Source organism: Manihot esculenta, chromosome 7 (genome assembly GCF_001659605.2).
Source record: "Manihot esculenta cultivar AM560-2 chromosome 7, M.esculenta_v8, whole genome shotgun sequence".
Taxonomy (NCBI): Eukaryota; Viridiplantae; Streptophyta; class Magnoliopsida; order Malpighiales; family Euphorbiaceae; genus Manihot; species Manihot esculenta.
In genome coordinates, this window is record NC_035167.2 from 30816538 (window position 1) to 30833024 (window position 16487).

Here is a 16487-nt window from a genome sequence, read left to right on the forward strand (position 1 = left end):
GTCGCCAAAATAGAGGGACAGAAGTGTTAATTACGTTAAATCTCAGGGACTAAAAAATAATTTTCCCTATTATAAATTTAAACATAATTATAAATTATAATATAAAATAAATAAAAATATAAAATTCACTTAGTTTTACCATAAAATCTATGATAAATAACACAAAAATAAAAAATTGAACTCTTATAATATTATCATAATAAAAGAAAAAATAATTTTAATTAATATATCATTCATTTATTAGTCCCAGTAACATATAAAAAAAATTTTCAATAAATAATGAATTTGATATTTTCAAATATTTTTAAGATTTTAATTTCTTAATAAAAATATTAAAAACGTATTATTATATTTAAAATAAATATAAAATTAATAGTTAATATTTGTGAAGTTTAAGTGTTAATTATAGTTTGAGTATTATACATAAATAAATTTATCATATTTAATAAACAAGAGCGGATAGCTTTTTTTAGTATTAAAAAATTTATAAAAATTTAATTTAATTATTTTTTAATGATTCTCTCATTTAAAATAAAATATATAAAATTTTTACATGCAAATTATTAATAAAAAGATTAATTTTAATTTAACTAAATAATATATTAGTCATAATCTGATTAAGTTAATTAAATATATAAAAAAATAAAAATATATATTTACAAGTTTAATCTGATGGTATCCTATTTCAAATAAAAAAGAAAGAACAAATACATATACTAACAAGAATTTACTTATTCACCGCTTAAATTATAATTTCAATCTATTTAAAGACTGAAATTTATAAAAATTATAATAATTAAATATAAATTAATTATTAATAATTTTTTGTAAAAAGTCAAATTTTAATAATTACATTATTTTTGCTAATTCCGCTATAAATTTTTTATAAATTGATTTTTTTTTGAAATTATAAACTTACAAACTGATAATAATTTTATAATTTTATGAAAATTTATAAAATTTTGAGTATATTTAATAATAATTCAAATTATTTTTATTTTTATAAATTATTAATAATATAGTTAATCTATGATTTAATTATTATAATTTTCATAATTTTAAATATTTAATAGGTTACTATTTTTTATTTTTATAAATTATCAATAATATAATTAATTTATGATTTAACTATTATAATTTTCATAATTTTAAATATTTAATGAATTACTATTTTAGTTAAGTATTTAATAAGTTAATGTAAAATACATATTTGTCTTTCTTTTTATAGTATTATATTTCATGATTGGTATTATGTAATGATAAAAATAAAAAAGTATTTTTGAAATAAAAAAATAAAAAATAAAACCACAAATATTCAATTTTACATATTTTATCAAATCATTATATTTTTCTTATAATTTTTATCAAATTATTATTAATAATTTTAAAATTTTATTTTCATTAATTAAACTCATTTTTAAAAAATATATATATTCATTCAATTAATTTATAAAATATATTTCCATTTTATTATTATAAAAAAATTACTATTTAATCTTTATATTATAAAAAAATTACTAATTAATCCTTTAATTTTAAAAATATATTAAAATAAGTGCTTAAAATTATAATAAATTTATTAATTAACCATTTTACTAATTTTAATTTTTAAATATTTTACTATTTAATTATTATAATATAAATAAAAAGAACTTATTAGTTGGTATTTTAATTTTATAAAAATATCTATTAATTACTTCTTTTATATTTAGAGTATTTTAAATTTTTTATAAATAGAAATTATTATTTAATTCAAGATAAAACTCATTAGTGATTTTTAAAATATATTAAAATATTTATAAAATATTAAAAAATATACTAATTAATTTAATAATTAAATATTTTATTATTTAATTTTTACTGTAAAAAAAAATTTATTAATTGATCAATCAGTTTTATAAAAATATTTACTAATTAATTCTTTTATATTGAACGCATTTAAATTTTTTTAGCATTTAAATTTTTTTATAATATTTGATAATAAAAATTAATAGAAGAATTAATTAACAAATGTTTTTTTAAAATCTCATAGACTTTTTAATCTAGTTTTTAAAATCAAATCATCAAGTTTTTATATATTACAAGAGTTAAATAGTAATTTTTTATTTTTATAATATTTAAGAATTAAAATTAATAAAGAGATTAATTAATAATTTTTTAAAATTTTAAAGATATTTTAATGTATTTTTAAAATTAATGAAATAACTAATGAGTTTTTTAATATTGAAATTAAATTATAATTTTTATTATAATATTATATATTTTATAAAAATAAGTTAATATTCATTTTTATATACAATCATTTATAAAATTATTTATATTATAATTTAAAAAATATTTTATTACTTATTTTATATAATAAAATATAAACGTATTTTTATACATATAATTTTTAAAAATTAAAAAACTATTCATAATTTAATAAAAATAAAAAATAGAAATGGTATGAGGCTACCAAATCCACCTTAGTTTTCTTATCACAAGATTGACAACCCAATTCCCAATAATTATTTTGTATAGGAGATTGTCAGAATTTAAAATTAATAATTTTAAATTTAAATTTTGTAAATAAAAAATATTTTTTAAAATAAATGGCTTCAGTTTAAATTCCACACCTTACAGTTTTATATTTATTTATAATACCACTAAATTAAACTTCATTTATTTCTCTAATTTTAGCAATTAAATGATAAAAAAAATTTTAAATGCTTTTGATATGAATAATTGAGATTAATTAGTATATATTTTTATAAAATTAAATTAAAATAAATTTTTTTATATTATAAAAATTAAATAATAAAACACTTAATTATTAAAATTAACTAAGGACTAATTAATAAAATTTGTGTAAAGGAAGGAATGCAGCCAGACCGAGACCTACTTTTGATGATAGCAACAGGAAACTTTGGAAGCAGATTTAGATTTTAAAGTTGTAGACTAAGTTGGTCATTTTCTTGTGGAAATTTATCAATGACAAACTGCCCACAGCAGTCAACATAAACAAACGAATATCTTTGGCCCTCAATTCTTGCAAATTTTATGGAGATATAGAAAGCATGGTTCATCTCTTCTTCAAGTGCCCCAAAGCTGCACAAATATAGCTTCATTACGTTCGTCTCTTCTTCGAGGAGATACACCTTTTGAGTGCTGGATTGAGATGATTAATTTTATTAACATAAATACTAGCACACACCATATGATTGAGTCTATAACCTTTATTTTCTAAATCATATGAAAATGGTATATTGTTTTGATTTTTTAAACAAAGAGATCGGTGATCACCAAATACTAAAAAATGTTTTATTTTATTTGAACGAAATTTTTTTTTTAACGGTGAACCTCCTAATTCTGAAAGGCTAAATTCGGAGCACGAAAACCTAGTATGGATTATGCTACCTCTCGGTTTTGTTAAGATAAACTTCAATGGATTCGAAGAAGAGATGCGGAGTTGTTACTGCCATAGCAAGAGAACCTTCAAATTTTCCACTAGGTCAGAGTTGTAAAAGATTCCCTGGAATTCTTGATCCTCTCATTTTAGAGACCTTGATTGCTAGAGAAGATTCTTTTCTAGTAAAAAAGCGTAATTTCCATAATTTTATTCTAGAAGGCGATTCTCTCTATGTTATTAAAGCCTTGCAAAGGAGATGACCGTTGCAGTTCTATCACAGATTGCATCCAAAATACTTTTTAGCTTTTTTATCCTCTTCACTGTGTGTTCTTCAACCATGTCAATAGAAATAGGAATAAACAATGTTTGCTTAATGATTTCTTTTATTATATTCTTTTGACGCAAATTTCTTCCATGCCTATTTAGGGACCTTAGTGAACATACCTTTGGCAAAAAAAAAGAAAAAAAAAATAAAATATATATATATATAAATGATTCTTAATTTATGAGGAGCGGCATCTTCTTTTATCAGTTTATAGTGTAAATTAATAAGACTAACGTTGACTAAAAGTCTACCCTGAATTAATTTGTCGGACTGACTTCACTTTTCATTCTCCGACACCGGCTGATCTCCGTCGCTCTCTGTCAATGGGGAAAAATTACTGTGATTTTAGTCCTTTCTTGTTTCCCTCTACAATAGTCTCTTATGATCCTTCTTCTTCTTCTTCGTCTTCTTCTTATTCTTCACTTCCATTGTCTTCTCCATCATCTCCAAGTCTAAATTCCCATTTTCAAATCTCATCAAGTCTTCCATTACATCCTTATTCCCAATCTTCTTCAAGTTCTTTTCATCCTCCTCCTCCTCCTGCTGCTGCTGGTGGTCCTTGCGCTGCCTGCAAGATCCATGGTCGGCGATGCACTGACAAATGTTATGTGGCTTCTTATCTACCTATCAATGAAGCACACAAATTCATTGTCTTTGATGGACTGTTTGGGGCAACAAATGTCGTCCAATTCCTTCAGGTACTCCATAAACTTCTGTTTCAATTAATTGTCTAGGGTTTTAACAAAAATAAAAAACAGATAATTTAAGGGATCATTAGAGTGTTAAATTTCATCCTCCAATCTAGTTTATTTAAGATATTGCCTTACAATGATGCAAGTATATATACAAGATTGCAGATTCTTGCTTTTGTTGGCTAATAAAGTAGCAACTCCACATCATTTATTGACTACGTCAATCAAGCACCATTAGTTCTGGCACCCAACTTCAAACTAGGCAGTCAAACTATTTGTTCTCAACTATATATTTATTATCACATAATAAATAGTTGATTGCTTTCAAGACTCAACAGTAAATTTATAATCCAAACTGCAATTTTTTTGCCATTTTCAAGTTCTTCAACTTGGATTCTGGAGAAACTAGTTGTAGACTACTACATTCTATTTCTAGTTAAAAAATGTGGAGAAACCGCTGCATCTACATTGAAAGATTTGGGTGCCTTTGCAAATGAAGTCTTTGTGCACATTGTGTATATATCCAATCTATCTATAAAATTCATGTAAGTTCCACATATTGATGACTTTCTATTAGCTACATGCATAAACATCTTGGTTCAGAAAAGAATTTTTCTACAAACGAGACCATAGGATGTGGTATGCTACCAATGTGCCCTACTAAGTAAAACTGTTGAACTCACAATCTTGAAAGTGCTCGTGAGTCACTTGGTATTAACCAACCTACTATATGATAACTAATTCTTAATTTCAAATTAATTGAAGTTGACTAGATGGACTTTTTTAGCAAACTTAGTTATTTCTTCTTTTTTTTAACATGTCTATGTTATATGCTAATTGTATTTAGCTTAAAAGATGAGGAGAAGGCATAATTTATAGATAAAGAATGATGATTATCTTTAATTTGCAGTTATGTTATTATTTTCCTGCAGAACAACAATTCATCATCATTTATTCCACTATTATTGCTGTTGAGAGACTCGAGTCAAGAAGGGGAACCCCAGGTAGATCCCAGCTTGAATTTTGTTCCATGTGGAACTAACCAACTTGGGGCACCCAAAAATTCTGACCATGTATTGACAAAAGCAACCACAGGATTGGAGTGTGATTTCTTAAATAATCTCTCTTCAGGACTCATGTTTGCAAACCCAAAAGATCCTCAACAGGAACTTCCATCATCATCATCATTGGTTCCCAAGAGACAGAAATTATATAAAGTTCCAGAAGACTCGAGTCAAGAAGGGGAACTCCAGGCAGATTCCAATATGAATAATGTTCCATATGGAACTAACATAGATGGTCAAATTGAGGCACCCATGAATTCTAACCATATATTGACAAAAGGGACTGTAGGATTGGGGTATGATTTCTTAAATAATCTCTCTTCAGGAGTCCTGTTTGCCAACCCAAAACACCCTCAACAGGAACCTCCACCTTTAATGGTTTCCAAGAACTGTGGAGTTCCAAATGTGGTATCCAATTCAATCAACTCCACAGTCAATCTTAGCAGCATCTTCAATAGAGATACTTCTGAATCTACACCTCAATTGCAGCAGAAGCAAACATTTGTAAAGGTTTGTTGCTTATGCTTTTCTGCATTTGTCAATACAATTACGGAGCACGTGAAGTTTCTTATGTATCTTTTATCAAATTGTTGACAGATTTACAAGTCAGGGTCCTTTGGCAGGAAGCTGGACATTGCCAAATTCAGTAGCTACCATGAATTGGTGAGAGAGTTAGATCATATATTTTGCCTCCAAGGGAAGTTGGAGGATCCTGTGAGATCAGGCTGGAAGGTTGTATTCGTCGACAGGGAGAATGATGTTATTCTTCTCGGTGATGTTCCATGGCTGTGCGTTTCCAAGCTTCATTAATTCGGACAAATTTTTTAGTTGTGCTATTCTTTTCTCGATCTTTATCTTTCTGAAAACCAGTTGATTTGATCTGTGTTGTCAACAATATTTTGAAAACAAAATATATCTAGATTGAAGTAGTACTTGAAAAGAGCTATTTTTTTTTTAAAAAAAAAATTCTTCATGTTGGGAATTTATTCTGTTGTGATCCTTTTTCAATTAGCTTTGCTGACACATCTGATGCTTCTTAAACCAGGGAATTTGTAGAAGGGGCGTGCGCCATTAAACTACTGTCACCACAAGAAGTTCAACAAATGGGCAGCCATGACTGGCTCTGAACTTAGAGGACTTTTCCAATGGTATACTTGTGAAGACTACTGTTTGATTAATGTCAGTTTTGATCCTACGATTAAAGGTTAGTTGATGGCATTACTTTGATGTTAACACTTGGGATTATTTTACATTAATACATGAAATGAGCTTTTTCAGATGGGAATTAGAGATTTTTGCTCTATACAGGGACCATAGGTTTAAATTTTGACTACAAATTTAACATTATATACAACTAAATGCTTGTAGCTAGAATTACTATCAAGACTTTATGTTTTATCAGAATTAATTGTTTAATCTTTATTTCTTAATCAGTCAATTAAAATGTCCATGATTTTTGTGAATTTGTACTTCTTAAACCTTTCAAGTTAATTTATATTGTTTAGTCCATATATTTTTAATTATATCTCTATTTTTCTCTATTTATTTTATAGAAAATATTTTTTAAAAAAGATTTTTTTATATTTTCTGATGTTTGAAATACTAAGAAAAAATATTTAAGAAAATTGATCAATAAAAATATTTTTTTATTAAAACATTAAATCAGCTCAGTTTAATTTTTTAATTTTTTTCTTAATTAATTAAATTGAATTGAATCCAATAATTTATAAATAAATTGAATTTTTAAATAATTTATAAATAAATTGAATTTATAAATAATTTATAGCAGCGAAATTTATAATTTAGCGAAGAAAAAAAATTCTCTCAAAATATCTATTGTCTTGTAGGTTTGGAGGGTAAGAGATAGAGAAGTTAGAGCGGAATAAAAAACATTCAAATGGTTCCCATTAATGGAAACTAAAACGGTTATGAAATGGGAACAAAACGACTCTTTTCAGAAAAATCTCAGCCGTATATGATAGGGTACAAACTATGAAAGTGTGAACAGAGAACAAGCTTTATGCTCAATTTATGTAGCTGTATCTATTTTAAATTTAATTTATATTATAAAAATTTTAAATGTTTTTTTTTAAAGCAAAAAATTTTAAATGTTAAATTTTAATTTAAATATAATTAAAATTTATATTACTTATTATTACTTATTTATAAGTTAACTTATATTTAAATTTCATCGTCTAAATTTAATAATATAACACAGTTGTCTTTTAATTTTAATAATAAAAATTTTATTTTAATTTAAAACTAGATAATTTTTTTTTAATTTAAAATTACATGTAGATAAATATAATAATTTTTTAAATTATTATTATTAATTTATAATTATATTTAAAATATACAAAATAATAAATTAATATAACTACTTTAAGCACTTATAAATTTAATTTGATGACAATTGTATATCAATAAATTTCAGAGATTTCAGATTTTATTTTTTTAATTTTTAATTTTTAATTAAAAAGAAATACAACTGCTTTAAATCTGTTTTTACAAATAGAGGATTCAATGAGAGTTTAGCGGAGAGACAAGAAATGCATGCACTTGCTCTTTTGCTTTATTCTGTCTCCGTCAAGTACGGCTCCTTTGAATCTTTCAAACTAATTTCACAATTGTAAGTCAGCCCAAAACATACTTTTCTCTCTTGATTAAAAATCCCATCATTTTAATTTCATACTTGTTTTCTTTTTTTTTTTTTTCGAGTAAATGTTGTTTTTGCATGTGTCAAATTACTTTAAATTTTTTCATTTAACATTTTGAGTATGTTATAATAATAATTGATCACCGTCGGACTTCTTTTATTCTGGATGAGGTCGGGTCCAAGAGGAGAACAATGGTTCAAAATCCATCAAATCATTTTTAAGCAAGACCGACCTAGCGTCTCAAGTTTTGATCCGGACGTGCGGGATAGGCCAGGTCCACCATAAACCCGGGTCCAATGAGAAGAAGTCTAGCCCAGTAAAGTGATGTGAGAAAGAATAGTAGGCCCAATCACCTCGCAGCTCTGTCCGTATGTGCGTCCGGAGAGAATTAAATGGTCGCCTGGCATGGAGAGGAGTCCTGACACATTCGTACGTACGGAGCTGAGTGACAGAGACAGCTAGCATTGTAGCAGAGAAGCAGATATACATCACGAGTAGACGGAAAAGGGGTCTTCTTCTTCTTCTTCTTCTTCTTCTTCTTCTTCTTCTTCTTCCTTTTGCTCTCGGGCCTCTAGATTTTTTATTTTTTTCTCCAACTCTTGCCTATCCATACCACATCAGTTTATGAATCTGACTTGAACGTCGGAGGGTCTTCATCGGGAGCATCCTCGGTAAACCCCTAACCATCTTTTCTTATTTTGCAGATTCTTTTCTCAAATCAAGCATTGAGGGACCCATATGATGAAGTAAGAAGAAAACCAAATCTATCATGAAATAAAAGGTTTATAGATTTATCAAATGGCGCCGTCTGTGGGGACGAAAGAGATTTTTACTATCTCTAAAGTTCCTAAATTCACCCATTGAGATCCACATGAAGGTATGAAAGTTTATACAAAAAGAAAGCTGGAGGTTTACAATAACCCAACTGAAAAGAAAAATTCATTATGTTCAGGATTACTTTGATAGTCTTTCAGATAGTTTATTTTAATATTTATTGAATTTTATTACTATTAATTTTTTCCTTAAAATCTAATGAAGTGAAACTTCAGATCGAAATACTTATCTAAGAGTATAAAATCTTAATATTTTCTATAAGAAGGAAAAAAAAGAGTGATATATATATTTGTTGAAATTGTGAGATCGGCCGTGTATATGTGATTTTAGAGGTTCCTTCCTGTGTATGGCACATCGAGAGTACCTTAGTGTTAGGGTTCTAGAATCTTAAAGGGACTAAAATGTAATTTTTCCAACATGGGATTTTTCAGAAACAAGATGGGTAGAAATTAGTATAAAATAGTAGTATCAAAAGTGTTATGTCAATTTCTTGTAATTCATTTTCATGTATTTATTAAGGGGGGTGTCACCTCAGAAATATTGATGTCTCCTCCTGCCACATCCCAACTTGTCCTTAAGGCTCTTTAGGGGGAGTGACTAGTTGGCCACCAGTGGGAACTGGGCCCAACTAGCCACCATAGGCCTATCGAGTCCCTGTGCTGTGCCTCCACCCTTGTAGGCGTTCCCCCTTGTCTGCAAGTGGTGCGAGGATCATTGTATTGAATTGTGTAATGATTATTTTGCTCCTGAAATGAAATGAGTAGCCCTTTTATCAAAATATCGGTGCCTACATGTGATATCTTGGTTGCTTATGTCATTATGCTTGTTGGGTGCTAATATCTGCTTGATATGTTTTTATCTTGCTCGCTTTAACAGTATTCTAGCCTCTTGGCTAACCGACGTGCTTCGTTGTGCAGACCAATGTGTAGATACATCGGCTGACTTGCCTTGATAGCGTTCAAGTTAAGTGCCACACGATCCCAATTGAGTGCCAAAGCCTGGGCCCGTGACACCCGGCACCACAAAACCGGCTGAGATAATGAAGCGACAGTAAGGCTAAAAAGCCTGAATCTTGGGCAAGACCTCAGTGAGGTAGGTAACCGCCATCGGAAAATGACCCCCGGTACCACAAAAAATTTGCTAAGATGATGAAGCGACAGTAAGGCCAAAGAGCCTGAATCTTGCGCAAGACCTCAGTGAGATAGGTAACCGGTCTCGAAAAATGACTGCCGGCACCACAAAATCGGCTGAGAGGAAGAAGCCCTCAGTGAGGTAGGTGACTGGTCTCGAAAAATGACCTCCGGCACCACAAAATCGGCTGAGATGATGAAGTGACAATAAGGCTAATGAGCCTGAATCCCATGCAAGGCTAGAGAGCCTAGAAGCGACAGTAAAGCTAAAGAGTCTGAATCTTGCGCAAGACCTCAATGAGGTAGGTGACCGACCTCAGAAAATGACTCCCGGCACCACAAAACCGACTGAGATGATGAAGCGACAATAAGGCCAAAGAGCCTGAATCTTGCGCAAGACCTCAATGAGGTAGGTGACCGACCTCAGAAAATGACCCCCGGTACCACAAAACTGGCTGAGATGATGAAGCGACAGTAAGGCCAAAGAGCCTGAATCTTGCGCAAGACCTCAGTAAGGTAGGTGACCAGCCTCAGAAAATGACTCCTGGCACCACAAAATCGGCTGAGATGATGAAGCGACAATAAGGCCAAAGAGCCTGAATCTTGCCCAAGACCTCAATGAGGTAGGTGACCGGCCTCAGAAAATGACCCCCGGCACCACAAAACCGGCTGAGATGATGAAGCGACAGTAAAGCCAAAGAGCCTGAATCTTGCGCAAGACCTCAGTGAGGTAGATGACTGGCCTCGAAAAATGACTCCCGGCACCACAAAACCGGCTGAGATGATGAAGCGAAAATAAGGCCAAAGAGCCTCAATCCCTAACAGATCTGCGCAAAACCGAACTAATAGGGAAAGAAGCCCTCAGTAAGGTAGACAACTGGTCTCGGAAAAAGACCGATGATACCACGTAGCCACGCTAAAAGCACAAAGAGGTAGGTGACCAACCTCGGAAAATGACTCCCAACACCACAAAACCGGCTGAGATGATGAAGCGATAATAAGGCTAAAGAGCCTGAATCTTGCTCAAGACCTCAGTGAGGTAGATGGCCGGCCTCAGAAAATGACCCCCGGCACCACAAAACCGACTGAGATGATGAAGCAACAGTAAGGCCAAAGAGCCTGAATCTTGCGCAAGACCTCAGTGAGGTAGGTGACCGGCCTCGAAAATGACCCCCGGCACCACAAAACCGGCTGAGATGATGAAGCGACAGTAAGGCCAAAGAGTCTGAATCTTGCGCAAGACCTTAGTGAGGTAGATGACTGGCCTCGAAAAATGACTCCCGGCACCACAAAACTGGCTGAGATGATGAAGCGAAAATAAAGCCAAAAAGCCTGAATCTTGCGCAAGGCCTCAGTGAGGTAGGTGACCGGCCTCGAAAAATGACCCCCGGCACCACAAAACCACCTGAGATAATGAAGCGACAGTGAGGCCAAAGAGCCTCAATCCCTAACAGATCTGCGCAAAACCGAACTGATAGGGAAAGAAGCCCTCAGTAAGGTAGACAACCGGTCTCGAAAAAAGATCGATGATACCACGCAGCCACGCTAAAAGCACAAAGCGAGCCATTTTTTGCCTTTTATTAAAGAATACTATATGCTTACAGCAAACAGCGGTATACGCTAACAACGCACAAAAACATCACATAAGAACACAGTTCCGACCTCACATAAAATATTGGGGCAACACAGTTCTGATCTCACATAAAAGATTAGGGCACTGGACCATTAATGAAAAGTTAAACTCCGACCTCCCAAAGGAGCTCGGGTCATAAGATAAAGAGACTTTGATCTCACACAATAGCCAAAAGCGCCATGTTGACCTCAAGAGGGTGCTGAAACAGAAATAAAAAATATGAATCCGACCTCTCGAAAGAGCTCGGATTACAGGCTAATAAGACCTCGATCTCGCAAAATAGCCAGCATATAACGAAAGTAAACTAAGGCGACCCAATGCCTGTATCATGTAACAATGCGACCTACTAAAGGCCAATGCAAGGCTCACGGTGCCAAAGCGCCAAAGCACCATGCCGATCTCAAGAAAATGAGCTCGGTACTGGTAAATCCAATAGGCAGACCAAATTAAGGAGAGGCGAATCCTAAGCAAAACGCATTCCAAGATAGAGAACCAAACAAAGGACCAAGGGCAATCATAAGAGGCACCGACCTCGAGAATTGACAGCTGGCACTAAACCAGCTCAGCTAGCCTAGAGAAAGGTCTAAGCAGCAAAGAGCCCACAAGACGCTTGAGGGTAGATAGCCTAGAAAACACTCAGGGGCAAAAAACCCAACTAACCGAGACATACTCGAGAACCAAATACTCAGATAAAGAATCAAGGAGACAGGAGCAACGTAAAAGGCCGAATAAACCATTCTGAATGACCAGATAGGGCAGTAGAAAGCCCCGACTCATTAGGATACAAAAGAATCGAACCGTAGTATGGTCAAGTCCAAAATAGATAGTCCGACCTCTTCAATCCAGGGTCGATCTCCCCATAAGCTTGGAGGGGCCTTATGTCTGTACCGGCAAGGCTATAAACCTATAAAAGAAAAGTTAAAGCCGAACAAACAAGCAGTCAAACTGAAACATAGCCCGTATAAGGCTCAACAAGAAAGCAAGAAATTAAGTCCGACTTCACAAAAGATTTCGGGGCACTAAAGTGAAGAAAGCGAAATTTCGAACTCCTGAGCTCGTAGCACAGGCAGCATCACAGGCTATAGGCATAAAAGCCTAAGCAAAGAATAAAAATCTGAGCTCCTTAATTCGCAGTACGGACGGACTCACGACAAGTAAACAACCAAGTTGAATAAAGCTAAGTATAGAAGATATACCAGAGTTCTGAGCTCCCTATATGAAAAGACCCGCCAATGCGAAACGCACAAAATGATAAATGAAAGCGAAGGGTCGTGCTCACGGCTTGGATTAACTCACAATAAACGAACGCTTAGCAAAGGCGACCCAGGAAGAGGAAAATGACAAAAGGCCGAGCTCCCTATCCCATTGGAGCACACAGCTCAGACCGCACTGACTGCCAGAAGGTTACATCCAGAGGGACAAGATGTTCGAGCTCGTAACAAGAACAAGATTTAAAATCGTCTAATGCGGGGCACTCATGCAAATAAGACATTCCTCTAGGTATTATATATCCGAACTCGCAGCACTAACGAGGTCATGAGCTAAAAACAGAAATGCCCTCATGAAAATAAGAAAAACTCGCAAGTCAGAAGTTTAGCTAGACGCCGAGCTCTTAGCCCGGGTCGGTTCGGCTAGCAAAGTCCCAGTAGAGATAGCCTGGACCATCAATTAAGTAAAATTGACAAAGCCATAAGACAGTCTGTGTAAAAAATAATAATGAGGTACAGGCCGGGGTGAAATATCATTCATCATCAAATATATATTTCTAGATCGCCATACATTCAAACATCAAAATAAAGAGACAAAGGAATAAAAAGGCCAAGAAAGGACGCTTTTGACAAGAGCAATTCTCGGGTCACACGGTCATAAATGGAGTCTAGAAATTTATCCCTTCGCCACTCATGTAATAACTGTCGAGGAGATAAAGGGCAATTGATGACCGCCAGGCTTCCTCTACCCTGGGCGAGGTCGGGCCCAAGAGGAGAACAATGGCCCAAAGCCCATCAAGTCCTCCTTAAGCAAGACTGACCCAGCGTCTCAAGTCTCGACCCGGACGCACGGAGTAGACCGGGTCCACCATGAGCCCGGGTCCAATGAGAAGAAGTCCAGCCCAGTGAAGTGATGTGAGAAAGAATAGTAGGCCCAATCACTTTGCAGCTTTGTCCGCATGCGTGCCCGGAGAGAATTAAATGGCCGCCTGGCATGGAGAGGAGTCCTGACACGAAGAGGAGTCCTGACACATCCGTACGTACGGAGTTGAGTGACAGAGACAGCTAGCATTGTAGCAGAGAAGCAGATATACATCACTAGCAGACGGAAAGGGGTCTTCTTCTTCTTCTTCTTCCTTTTGCTCTCGAGCCTCTAGATTTTTTTATTTTTCTCTTCAACTCTTATCTATCCATACCACATCAGTTCATGAATCTGACTTAAATGTCGGAGGGTCTTCACCGGGGGCATTCCCGGTAGACCCCTGGCCATCTTTCTTTATTTTATATTTTCTTTTCTCAAATCAAGTATTGAGAGACCCATATAATGGAGTAAGAAGAAAACCCGATCTATTATGGAATAAGAGGTTTACAAATTTATCAATAATAATAATAATTTGGTTTTGAAGCATAAAAATATTTAGGATATATTTATTTATGATGATATTTCCATTTGTATGGAGTTCATTAAACCGGTTATTTTTTTTTGAAATTAATTAATAATTTAATATTAAAAAATTCAAGAAAAAAAAATTAAAAAATCAAGTTGAAAATTTAAATCTTAAAATCCGATACGTAGTCAGGGGGTTGAGGGTGACCCTCAAGCTTGGTGGAAAAAAGAAATTTTACATAAATATTTATATGAAGAAAATTATATATATTTATAAAGATTTAATAAACTTTATTTTAACTCCATTAATTTTTTGTTTATGCATGTGGTTTAGTTAAAGAAGTGTATGAACATGGCTAAATTAAGCATGGCCAAGTATTTGAAATTTAATATATTTTTTATTATATAATATAGGGTAAACTATATTTTAGTATATGAATTTTAGTCTAATTAACGGATTAGTCTCTATATTTTTAAAATTAATTCAAATAAGAGTTTTTTTATCTCCATAATTTTATTAGTCAATAGATCAATCAAAGAATAAATATTTCAAATACATATACTTTTATAAATATTGAAATATTCAAATTCTCATTAATAAGGGTGAAATATTTTATATTGTGTAAACTATTTTTAGTCCCTAAATCTTAGTATAATTAATATATTAGTTTTTATATTTTTAAAATTGAATCATTAAATCTCTTTATATTCCGTGTATCCAAAATTACAGTTATTCTATATATTATAGACATTAGTTTAAAGTTAGTAGATAGTTAAATTTTTGAAACTACAATTTTTTTCTAAAATACTTTTTATAAAAATTTATAATTTATTTAAAAATTACTTGACACCAATTAAAAATAGTTAAAATTATAAATATTTTCCGAAAATTTTGAAATCATCCAGTATTAGAGTATTTTAATGAACGAAAATTAAAGAATAAAAAGTGTTAAAATTTAGTGGAATATGATAATTTAAATAAAAGTTAACGGTGACTTAAGTTTTTTTTAAATAAAAAAAATTAAAATATTTAAATTTTAATATATAAAAAAAATCTAATCTTAACTCCGAACTGATTAAATATTGGATTTTAAAAATATAGAGATTGATATATTAATCATATTAAAATTTAATGATCAAATTGTAATTTACCGAAATATGGAAATGTGTCTCACGGTTGCACGTCTTCTCTTTGGACGTGTTTCACAAAATGCGAGTTAATTTGCAACTAATATAAAAAAAAATTGATAAATACATATAATAATAATAATAATAATAATAATTAAATAAAATGGTTTATAATTGAAGTCTTATATTGAGACCGTTTTATATACTTTTCATTTAATTAAGAAAATTAAGAGAGATTTATTTAGTATATTTTTAAAATTTTAAAAATATTTTAATATATTTTTTAAATTAATAATTTTTTATTTGGTAGAAATATTAAAAAATTTTTATTTTCTAAAAAAAATCAAGTATCACGAGTATATACATATACAGCAAAATTCCTTTAAATTATGTGTAGTGCAATGAGAGTAATATCGTTTATTGATGAAAATAATAAAATTTAAATTATTAAGTTAAATTTAAATTAACGAATTGGATATTTTTCGTTTAATTGAAGTAGAAATTATCTAAATGTAAATATTAATATCGAATAAATATTATTTAAAAAAAAAAAGAGTAATTATTCTACTCAAATGAGGAAGGTGGCATCGATCTTTAAGTGTGAATAAGAACTTGTCTGATGGAAAGTTGATATTTCTTTATTATATTAAATAGTTTTTTAATTTGGACAGTTAAATATCACAAAAAATATAAAATATTCTCGATATAGAAAAATTAATTAATAAATATTTTTATTTTAAATAATTCTCCATCTTATTAAATATTTTTTTCCCTCTAATTAGGAAAATATCTTCCCCAAATACTACTAGAATTTAGAATTAAAATTATAACAAAATATTAAAGTTCAATGGTATCATGGTATATAAAGATCAAAGGTTTAAAAAAATTTATAGCCAGTTAAGTTAATAATTATGTATCAGACCCATAAAAAATATAAAATAAATATATTTTCAATATAAAATTTAAATTAAAAGACTATATATTTATTAATATAAAACTTTGAGGATTATATTATAATTTGCCACTATTTTTTTAGATTAA

The 16487-nt window shown here is 31.1% G+C and overlaps 1 protein-coding gene across 4 annotated transcripts; it reads left to right on the forward strand.

The window, feature by feature from the left end:
* The first annotated feature begins 3901 nt into the window (after positions 1-3901).
* On the forward strand, positions 3902-10473 carry LOC110618759 (auxin response factor 6). Of its 4 annotated transcripts, XR_002488558.2 has the most exons (5): positions 3903-4411; positions 5338-5979; positions 6067-6257; positions 6515-6673; positions 8831-10473. XR_002488558.2 is itself a non-coding variant. In XM_043958031.1 (4 exons), exons 1-4 carry the CDS (start codon positions 4037-4039, stop codon positions 6523-6525), a joined length of 1203 nt encoding a protein of 400 aa, XP_043813966.1. In that variant the 5' UTR covers positions 3902-4036; the 3' UTR covers positions 6526-6754. The 4 variants fall into 4 exon arrangements, 3 of the variants coding, with proteins under 3 accessions (XP_043813966.1, XP_021617689.1, XP_043813967.1); XM_043958031.1 differs by lacking the exon at positions 8831-10473 and having other exon boundaries at positions 3902-4411; positions 6067-6241; positions 6515-6754; XM_021761997.2 differs by lacking the exon at positions 8831-10473 and having other exon boundaries at positions 6515-6754.
* The last annotated feature ends 6014 nt before the right edge of the window (positions 10474-16487 follow it).